General features: G+C 36.6%; 1 protein-coding gene across 1 annotated transcript; it reads left to right on the top strand.

Moving 5' to 3' along the window:
* Positions 1-2,055: 2,055 nt before the first annotated feature.
* Positions 2,056-4,815, top strand: LOC100372503 (four-jointed box protein 1-like). The gene is made up of 4 exons (XM_006811701.2): positions 2,056-2,254; positions 3,169-3,345; positions 3,703-3,892; positions 4,365-4,815. The coding sequence occupies exons 1-4, from the start codon at positions 2,056-2,058 to the stop codon at positions 4,813-4,815; spliced, it is 1,017 nt and encodes a 338-aa protein (XP_006811764.2).
* The last annotated feature ends 7,535 nt before the right edge of the window (positions 4,816-12,350 follow it).

Below are 12,350 nucleotides of genomic sequence, written 5' to 3' on the forward strand. Positions count from 1 at the left end.
ATAGACATGGTAAATTGGTGATGTGAACATGGTAAATTGGTGATGTGAACATGGTAAATTGGTGATATGAACATGGTAAATTGGTGATATAAACATGGTTAATTGGTGATATAGATATGGTAAATTTGTGATATAGGCATGGTGAATTGGTGATATGAACACGGTGAATTGGTGATATGAACATGGTTAATTGGTGATATAGACATGGTAAATTGGTGATATGAACATGGTGAATTGGTGATATGAACAAGGTAAATTGGTGATATAAACACGGTAAATTGGTGATATAAACACGGTAAATTGGTGATATGAACACGGTCAATTGGTGTTATGAACATGGTTAATTGGTGATATAGACATGGTAAATTGGTGATGTGAACATGGTAAATTGGTGATATAGACATGGTGAATTGGTGATATGAACATGGTTAATTGGTGATATAGACATGGTAAATTGGTGATGTGAACTTGGTAAATTGTTGATATAGACATGGTAAATTTGTGATGTGAACATGGTAAATTGGTGATATGACCATTGTAAATAGGTGATGTGAAAATGGTAAATTGGTGATATAGACATGGTAAATTGGTAATATGAGCATGGTAAATTGGTGTTATGAGCATGGTAAATTGGTGATATGAACATGGTAAATTGGTGATATGAACATGGTAAATTGGTGATATGAACATGGTAAATGGGTGATATGAACATGGTAAATTGGTGATATGAGCATGGTAAATTGGTGTTATGAACATGGTAATTTGGTATATGAACATGGTAAATTGGTATATGAACATGGTAAATTGGTGATATGAACATGGTAAATTGGTAATATGAACATGGTAAATTGGTAAATGAACATGGTAATGTGATGATATGAACATGGTAAATTGGTGATATGAACATGGTAAATTGGTGATATGAACATGGTAACCCGGTAACAATGACGGATGAATGTGTGAACAGATTAGCCAAAAGTTTCACTCTACAGCATTACGAATCACATCTTTAGCATTGAGTCAGATACTGAGATAGACTGTGGTGTCATTCCGTGCTTTGCGTTCAACTCTTAAAATGTAGTTTTCAAATCTGCAACGCTGACAGAGACTCATGAAATATTGTTAAATTATACAAATTACTATTGTGATCCAGGATACTATAACAAGTGGATTGTTATGGCGATTGGTATCACACAGCGCCACATTCACGTAAATGGAAGTTGGTCTACTCAAAATATCGAGGCGTACTTGCCGAGATGCCAGTTTATGTTTATATGTTCGAATATGTGTATATAATTTCCTTAAATTAGGTTCTAATCTCTACCACATAATCATTATACTACTAACAAGCGGCCGTCTTTGGTTTGGTTATATTGAATAATTAACGAAGTGTATATGATCATCTACTAGTATTTTCTGTATATAATATGTCATGGCATGTATGTGTGTTAAGAGTAACATATGGCGTTGCATTGTTTTTATAATCTATATGTCGGCACGAATTCATTTCTGTTTACCCTATGTTGTTTTCAATGAAAATATGTTGATAGTTTGTGACGACAGTAACGATATATCACAGCGTGGCTACACACGTTTTTAATTTCAATTCAATAGTTACCTCGACGTCACATTTGCGCTGCTCGTCTTCCTGTTTATAATGGACCAATGAAATAAGTACATTATTATCAACCTGTCATTCATTTCCTCACGCAATCGCTTCTACAATCACAAACGCTGCCGCACTACATCCACAAACGCTGCCGCATCCACATATTAAGTAAGCTGATGATGATAACCGATTACCGCATACTTGTATTTAATCTCACACAGTCAACTAAAATGCAAATGCAATGAATACAACATGAATGATACAATAACTGATGGGCAGCTTCATCACGTATACACTTGATTTGGTCAGTAACCTGTTTAACACACACCAACAATATGAATCGTTTCAAACATTTATTTCCAGTCATATATTTAATAGCTGTATTAGCTTCATATATTATACTGGACAAACTATATGCGTTGCAACAAGATTATCAACATTCAAACATGCCGTGGAGACGAACAAATCTAATGAGACATATCCAGTTTCCTGTAGATGTGCTCAGATCTATAAATGGCGACGAATTAATACAATATAAACTGAATAATGTGAGAAGCAACGGTCGGAATTATACTATTAATGGATTTACTGTGGTTCAAGATGGGATATTCTGGTCAGAAGAAATTGAGCAAGTATTTCCAAGGGGTATGTTCTTAATGTAGTTTTTTTTTATATTCATATTTTTAAGTAACTATGCATAATTATTGTGTTTAATCGCGTGTGCGTGTGTCTTTATGCGTATATGTGTGTATGTTTATTACGGTTATGTGATCACGGACTACAAGCCTAAAATCATTCTTTCATTTTTAGTTTCGTTTCACATAAGCCATTTTGACCCAGTACTACACAAATTAAATAAATATCACAAGATACCACAAAACTGCAGCCATAAATAGTGCACGATATGTGTGAACGAAAAGCTACGAAATTGAGTATGATATATAAAAGATATCAAATTTGTGACCCTGCAATATCCGATTCATCAAACGAGTGTTACAGTAGTAATTCTCATTTATGAAATGAAAAATACTGCACGCGTTTAACAAATCTGTTATCCTGTTTATCACCGCGTATCTATTTCGTAGCTAAAACAAAGGCTGAAAACAAGGAGTGTAGCAAAACTTTTTATTCAACAACATTAGTACTAACTTGCAGTCAAATCAAACCGTTCCTAAGTCAAATCTCACTTATGTGCTGTATTATATCATACACGCGTTTTAACTGACATCTGAAACAAACATCATTGTTCCTAATAATAATTTAAGAAATATTGTGTAAAACCACCAATTTCCTGCGATACTGGCTTATTTTGCGATAGACACACATGATATCAAAAGGTCAACTTGCTTACACGAACCAATCGAATTGCCGAGATTTGTAGTAACAATATGCAAATTAATACCATGATCGATATATTATTATATTTTGTATTTATTGTATTTATGCAATGTTTATATCAAACTAATCCGGTAATTACAATACACATATCACGTGATTAGCTAAGAATGAATTAAATGTGATTTTGTTGAAATTTAAATGTGCTTTTTGAATCCCAACAGGACCTTCCGTGGAAAGCTTTTATAGCATTTCCTCCAGGATGCAATTTAGTAATTTTAATGTGATCCATATGGATGGACGCTTTTGCGGTGATTGGTCCTCGCCAAATAACGCTAGAGTCACTTTATCTGACGGCACTCGATGGTGTGCTCGTTACAAACCGCCATGCTTCATCTTAGGTGAGAAATGTGGCGTTCATAAGTTATTTAAAATCTGTTTTTTAGATAAGCAATGCACCAGTTCAGTATTTAACCCATGTTTGTACCACCATAGCCAAAAAAAAAAATGGGCCGAGTGATTACGCTCACTTATATTTAGTTCATTATAATTAATATGTATGCACTTACCTTGCAATAAGTCGAACAAGTTGTATGGTAAGAAGTTAACACAAGAAACATGTGTGAAATAGCACCATAATTAATTAGTAGGTGGATATTTTCTGGGTGTAAAAGCCTGTCATGTTGTCAAATATAACGAAATATATAATATTTATTCAGAAGAAAACAATGTGTTGTAATGTGTGTTAATCAATACAGATGAATTGATGGCATATTACTTTTCTTTGATGATGCATATGAATTATATTCCGCCTGTAATTTTAACAAAACCAGACCCGTCCACTCCACAATGGGAATCTGAGTTTGTACATGGTTTTTTAGAAAGAAAAAAATGGGATCCTAATAACATCATAACGATGACGAAATGGATTCCAAATTTGCGTGACAGGTAAGTTAACACAAACGTGTCACGATCAAACGACAGATCTGTTATTTTGTTAAATGCATACAAGTGTATATAGTTTCAATAAAAGTGTTAAGAAAATGGTGATTTAATGATGGAGTATATTGCCTGTTATAACTCAATGTGAACGTATATTTTATTGTATGTTTCTAATAAAGGTATCTTTGCTTTACAAATCAGATTGGTATTAAACATAACGCGTATTGGTGATCGGCTCTTGCATATTGACAATCCAATATTGAAATCCATCACAAAGCGTGAATTATTCCGTTTAATGGTCTTCAGTGACGCCAGTATTTTAGACTATTTGATGGCCGAGTCAAATAGGTTTGTAGCCAACATTATATTTCATTCTATGATGATTATGGACTTGACAGTAAATATATATACAGTAATCAATTAATAATATTGGTAAGTAGTCAACAGACAAAATTTGTATTAACTTTCTTTTTTGCAGAGTGCTGTATTTACATCGAAACAAGTTTGAATATACTGGTGATAACATATGGCTTCACAATCTGTTTTATGACAAAACCAGAAAGCCTTGGATGCTAGACAACGAGATGTCGTTTTTATTAGGACACATTTTTCAGATTCCACCACATGCCCCACTCACCGGAATATTGAAATCTGTTTGTATCTTTCGACGTCAAACTGTGGAAATGGTTTTTAAACTACACGCCCATAAAAATATTCCACGTCTGTTATGGAAAGTGGTGAATGAGCACTTAGGTCCTCTTGATTTTGAATGGAACCCACAAAAACCAACTACGTGTGAATTGTATGATAAGCGATACACCGTTGACTGGGCTAATGCATTTACTGAGAGGATCGAAGAAGCATACATGTGGATTAAGCGCTGTTCTGAGGCTGGATATGAATCACTACTGAATGATATGAAAACATAATATATTCAGTGACGAGAAGTATATCTGAGGACACAGAAAAAATGACGTATGCACGTTGCGATCTGTCTAATTATACTAATTATACATCACAACCTTGCAACGGGTAATTCACACATGTATATTGTCACACGCAACGTAATATTACCGTAATTGGTATAGTACAGGTGTGATGGTTCAAATACCAAAATGGCAACAGTAACAAAAAGACTTCCCTGGCGGCAATGATAAAATACGAACAAGGAGCCAACAGATGAGGTTTCAACTGGTACTGGTATTATTATACTCTGCAAACATCAAGTACAATAACGCGGTAAAACTCCACTACTACAATAACTAGATACTTAAACTCCAATACAATTCAACGAGATCTCCGAACTGATCTCAGTGCTGAACAACTCCCCTATATATACCCACACTGTCTATAAATAGACCATTACATCAGCATACATAATGAGTCTGGAACTTACTACAAATTCCTAGAAAGTTCCATTACCTTCTACAGTGCCCTATTACCTATTCAACCAACTTCTAAAAATTCCACCCAGACACAGTACGGTTCTAGAACATTCTCAGTCACACGGAAGTGGTAAACAAGTCGTATGCGACATACCTCCCCTCTCAAGAATATTATAACATATAATATTACATGACTAGCAACGACGTCAATGATACGAATACGATAACAATTTTAAATAAAACAACAATACAATATATCAAATCGAACTGAATAAAGCTCTGAGTACAAAAATTCGAAAATCACATACAGTAGAATATAATAAAATATGAAATACAGTCATAAACGAATAACATTCTACTATACTGTTCAAAAGTTCTTCAATCCATCAATCTACTCAGGTAGTCCGCTACCACATTGTCCCGTCCAGGAATATCCTCAACACGATAATTATATCCTTGCAGAGTCATCGCCCATCTCATCACTCGGTCATTTGCAAACTTGGCTTTATCCAGGTAAGACAATGGTTTATGATCCGTCTGCAAAATGAACTCCACACCAGCTAAATATAGGCGAAATTTATTCACGCCCCATACAATGGCTAAACATTCCCTTTCTACAGTTGAATATTTCTTTTCTGCAACGGATAACTTCTTACTTGCATACGCAACTGGATGAAGCTTCTCACCATGATTCTGCATAAGTACTGCTCCAATTCCTACCTGAGACGCGTCCGTCCGCAACACAAATGGTTTCTGTGGGTCTGGTAACTTCAAAATTGGTTTGCCCAATAAGTATTCCCGCAAAGTGTTATATGCTTTCTCCTGGGCCTCTCCCCATACAACTTTGTTGGGTTGTCCTTTCCTTAGTAGATCACTCAGGGGTGCTGCAATAGTTGCGAATAAGGGGATGTGGTCTCTGTAGTAATTGACCAGCCCAAAGAATGATCGGACACCTTTCTTGGTCGCTGGTCTTTGCGCTTCTCGAATTTTTTCCATGTTGTCGTGACTCGGACTCACCCAATTGTGTCCAATTTCATGACCCAGGAATTCTACTGATGTTGCACCCAGAACACACTTGGATGGTCTAGCTGTTATGTCCGCTGCCCTCAGTCTTCGTAACAACTCAGATAATACTTGAACATGCTCATCCCAGCAGCTTGAATAAACTATCAGGTCATCTATATAGCTTCCAACCCCCTCCATACCTGACAATATTTCCCTGATTCCCCGCACCAGAGTAGCTCCCGAATTCTTCATTCCAAATGGCATCCTTAAAAATTCATAAGTTCCATCAGGAGTAACAAATGCTGTCTTTTGTTACATGTGCTCCAGTCTTTACATCACACACTTTGAGCGGCTTCACCTTACCAGATTTCTTCGCTTGTGCTCTGGTTGTTACTGCTCCACTCACATTCCACACTGGATCTGGGTCATCTGGTGGTCTTGCTCCGGGCACATTCCCAACAATTAAATCATAGATTGGGTCCTGCACACATAATGCTTCAACCGTGCCTCTCAAATATGGCGTATCAATTTCCACCATGGCGACTGGAACCCTTCTTACAGTACGATCAACCATCAACATATGACCCATCTTTTCTGTATACTGGTCACCTGGTACCAAGCTCTTCTTGACTATAATGCCATTACACCCAGTGTCTCTCAACATGGTCACAACTGTGTCACCAACCTTCCCTTGACCCACAGGCAAAGTCCTGTCCTCCACAACGCCACTCCGTTCCATACATGCACCATTCACAACCTTTAACTGCTCCCCCGATGCTAACAACAAATGGTCCTTCTCAACCATTTTAGGCACGTCACCGTTAATTTGAACAGCACAGCTAGCACTGATATTAGACTCCTCTTTAACCACTGCAGCTGCACCAGTAGTAGTGCTGGGTTTGACACTCTTTCTTTCTTGACCCCTGTGTTGTCCACTACGGCAGAACTTAGCCACATGTCCTATAGCACCACACTGAAGGCACTGTCCACCTTTGTCATGGTTGTCAACAGTAACGCGGGATGGACATTGTACTGCTCGATGACCAACACCCTGACATACATAACATCGAATACTACTACCCTGTCCCACATCAGTATTTCTAATGGCCGTCTTATTATCGTTACGCCTCACCTGGTCTTTTGTGGATAACTGTCGACCATGTGCCACTAGGTACTGCTTTGCTATTACTGCCAACTCATCTAAATCTTTGGGTGCTCTTTCTTTAAGATAAATTGCAAGATCTTTTGTACAGGCACCAATAAACTGCTCCTTCACCATCAAGTCGGTAACACCATCATATGTTGCTGCAGTGCCTGACAACTCAACCCATTTAGCAAAATAATTCTTAAGCCGCACAATTAACTGGTCAGGACTCTCGGAACTTTCAGGTTTAATTTCACGGAATCGCTTCCTGTACCCATCCTCTGTGAAATCGTATCTTGTCAACAGCGCCACCTTCACACGATCATAGTCAACTGCATCAGTGTCGGACATTCTGGAATATACTTCCAGTGCTCTACCAGTCAACAGCGCACTCAATTTTGTGGCCCATCCATCTCTATGCCAACTCGCATTCGTTGCAAACCTCTCAAACCGCAATAAATAACTATCAAGTTCGTCCTTACCATCAACAAATGCAGGCAACTTTGGTGACTGTGCATCACTGACCACATTTCGTTGACTGCCAAAATCAGCCTGTTGAAACCCCGGCATTGCTGCTTGCAGCTCTAATTTCCTCAACTCAAATTCTCTTTTCTTTTCTTCCGCTTCCAATCGTAACTTTTCCCTTCTTTCCTCTGCTTCCCTTTCCTTTTCTCGCTGTTCTGCTTCCATTCGCAATTTCTCTCTTTCACCTGCTTCCGCTTCCAGCCGAAACTTTTCCTTTATCTCCATTTTCCTCACCTCTGCTTCTATTTCCATTTTTGCCTTTCTCTCTTCCCTCGCCGCTTGTCTCTCAGCTCACTGAGAACTCAGTTGCTCCAAAATAAATTTCCTTTTGTCTTCTCCAGTCATTCCCAGTTCATCCGCCCACTCCATCAACTCTTGTTTCGACATATCTTTTATCTCGCTGGCCATGTTGTCTTCTATATGTCTTCACTGTTCCCGGACGAGCCCCCAGTTGTCACACGCAACGCAATATTACCGTAATTGGTATAGTACAGGTGTGATGGTTCAAATACCAAAATGGCAACAGTAACAAAAAGACTTCCCTGGCGGCAATGATAAAATACGAACAAGGAGCCAACAGATGAGGTTTCAACTGGTACTGGTATTATTATACTCTGCAAACATCAAGTACAATAACGCGGTAAAACTCCACTACTACAATAACTAGATACTTAAACTCCAATACAATTCAACGAGATCTCCGAACTGATCTCAGTGCTGAACAACTCCCCTATATATACCCACACTGTCTATAAATAGACCATTACATCAGCATACATAATGAGTCTGGAACTTACTACAAATTCCTAGAAAGTTCCATTACCTTCTACAGTGCCCTATTACCTATTCAACCAACTTCTAAAAATTCCACCCAGACACAGTACGGTTCTAGAACATTCTCAGTCACACGGAAGTGGTAAACAAGTCGTATGCGACATATATACAAAAAGCGTGGGTCACCTTACTTAAATTGCAAAAGCCCTACTTACGAACTGGACATTTTGCAGATATGACGTTCACAGCTTTTGAAATGAGATCATGCAAAACGTTAGAATTTTCGGACAAATTCTGATTTACAGATTTCCGGTGGACCAGTCAAAAATCAAAAAAAAAATGGATCTCACACACAATACGGGACCCACTAAGATTTAAATAATATAACATATTTATTGAAGAGATCGAAGAAAACCCAATAGTAAATACGAGGCGAAAATCAAACAAGCAAATTTGCATCAGACTTTTGATATCGAACTGAGGTCGTTAATTATATACCATATACATATATACAGCGCTCTAAAGCACCATCGTAGTAAAACAATACATGCATTGTTCCCACGGTCGTATCGTATGTCAATAACAAATATAGTCGAAATACACCTCAACGAACACTTAAAAATGCCGAATTAAATGGCACCCTCATTTCATTGAACGTTTCACTCCAAGATTTTTATTTGTTTCTATACGACTTTTGACTAAAGATCTAAAGATGGGTATCTTATTTCAAGCTTAAAAACTTGAATAACCAGTCTAGTATTTAATTGTAATTTTATTGCAAAGAACGTATACTATTCGTATTGAAGCAAATGTAATAAATGTTCAATGTTATGAATGATGTGAACACGATCTTCTACAAAGCTTTCTTATGTGTTACGTTATCGCCCTATGTGTCTCGTTTAACGGGTTGTTTACGTTTTGAACCCAAGGAAATTCTGGTATAACCAAGAATTGATTTCGTCCCCTAAACGGCTTCCGGTTACCTCACGTCATAATGTATGTCATTTTTAATATCACCGCTTTCTTTTTTATATTAGAAAATGACACGTCACATTAATATCAGAGTGTACATACAAAATTATTCTTGAATTTATCATACAGAAATTTAGTTACAGTTTGTTGGCGAACGTTCTGCTTAGAGTGAGTAGATCGTTGAATTAAATCACTGTGATTGCTCAAAATATTAAAATGGTCTACACATTATGAGGAACGCACTTGGGTCTTAGCTAGGTTTCTAATAATCTACAACTTACTACATAAATAAATATATCTGTAGTGGAGAAGTATGATGACAATTATCATAGAACACTAAGCCAAATAATCAATGATTAAACGTTGTGTAGCAACAGGGATCTGCATGTGTCGTCGTGACATCACAATCCAAGCCAACATTTCACAATGAATGATCACAAATACCACTAAGCATTAATGAGTTCGTTCGTTAATGTTCGTTTTTATCCTTTAGTGTCATTAAAAATACGGTTACATTTTTGAAGAATTACCCGGAATAGTTAGTATAATAATGTTTGTTCATTGTTTTTGATTGATTAGTATGATAAAAATAATAGTTAATATTATACATCTGTCACCTTAACGCCATAGATTACAGTGTGCCGTAATTTTGCGGTATTGCACTGGATACTTGCATCCCATCATATTTGGAAATGCGAATACCAAATATGGAACGATTACGTCCTCTAATAATAAAAACTCAGACATTGCGTGGTCGCATCCACCTCCGCTGCGTCGGTCGATGCCCACGCTGTAGTGTCGCCATACTTTGCGGTATCCTCGTAATAACGTCATATACTGATAAAACTAATATTATATTTACCCAATCAAATATAGTGTGTGCTCAGTAGCCAAAATGTTTGTCAAAAAGATCAATGATCCCCTACAGACACTATGAGCGCCATTCACATTATTAACTTAATGTTTATCAATTAAATTTCCACACGCGCGTATGTAAGCATATAATACCACTTTCACAAGTAGGCATCAAAATAATTGTAGCGTCAGGAAAAGCAAGCTGGTGGTGACAGAATTAAATTTGATCCTAATCGGCTTGAGTAGATGCCTTTAAAGGAATAATATGAAATGACAAAAGCGTAATAGTGCCAGGCAAGTCAATATATTGTTATTTATTCCGACTGTGTGATGTATCGCGCTGTTGTATAATACAAAATAAACTGTAAAACTAGGACACGTGTTTGGTTTCTTCGCTTCCTGATTGAATACGCATAAATGAGTGACCTTTCACTCGAATGTGACCTAATATAGTTCTATTTTACACTAACACCACAGCTGTAGTGCATTGCATTGCATGGTATGCGATGAGATGACGTAAATTAAATTTGCCTTGGTAACACACGAATTACAAACAACATGTTCAGTTTAAAACGTTTACTTCACGCCATAGGTTTTGTAAATCTGTGTATTGTAGTCAACATTATATAAGATTATAAGTGAGAGTGATTTCCAGCAGCGACACCAAATTAAAAGTACAATCAAACATAAAAAGTTACCTCTGAACAAGCCTTAGGTATCTATACAAGTCAATAGACGTATGCAGTACAAACTGTCAAGTGTGAGCCGTATCCCGGACTTGAACAAAGATAAAGGTCGTGCCTATACTGTGAGCAATTAAACTGTGTACCAAGTTGAAATATTTTATAGATTGTCAGTATGCGATCGGTATCTGTTTATTCATTTTAAAATAAAATGAAATAAAATGCAAATTTATTCTAAAATTGTTAATTTAGTACAGAAGCCCAGGAGACAAATACATCATTACAGATTTTTCGCTCGTTTCAGTGACTGGGATACCCGATTTGTCACAGACACAACAATTATTGTTTTTCTGAATTTATTTAATACGTTATACACAACTTTTAAATTGAGAGGCCAAATCATTTTTCTTATATATTTTTTTTCAAAACGGGTTGAGCCTGGTGGTGCAATAAATTAACTTTACTCTACGTCTGTGAAAGGAGGATGGTTAGTGGTTCAGGTACCTTACTGTCAGTAATTGTCTTATAACGACTAAATGAAAGGTCGACGTCACAGATTTCTTCAACCGTCATGACCTGTTTCGTTTGAAATAGATATAGTTGTAATAAACTCCACTAAACAGTGAAACAAATGTTTATTTTTGTTTATTTGCAAATTGATTTGAATAAATCGACAAATCATAAACAAATGATGTGGCGACTTTTAAAGAAAAGACGTGTATAGAGAGCAACGTTGCACCGATAAAGCGCAGTAAAGCGTAAATAAAAGCAGCTCGACAAAATGTCTTCAACCAAGCCTGAAAAACAAAGTACATAAAATGTAGTCTGGCTAATCACATGCTTCGTATATTTATGATACAATGAGCATTGAGTAAGAAATTAAAACTAGCTTGCGACGTTAGTCTGGAATTACAAGATGGATTTTGCCGTGTAAAACTGAAATATGCGAATATTTGTTCTATATTATTACCAATTTATCTATATTCTCTTAATAAAATACGTTACAAGATATAAAACACGTTACAAGTAAGATTGGAAAAAATGGGAATGACAATTTGGAAGTTGGGAATAATTATATACATTTCAGTATGTTGTAATTATAATTGTTATTTTTTTCTGTA

This window comes from Saccoglossus kowalevskii, chromosome 8, assembly GCF_978046115.1.
Source record: "Saccoglossus kowalevskii chromosome 8, keSacKowa6.1, whole genome shotgun sequence".
Taxonomy (NCBI): Eukaryota; Metazoa; Hemichordata; class Enteropneusta; family Harrimaniidae; genus Saccoglossus; species Saccoglossus kowalevskii.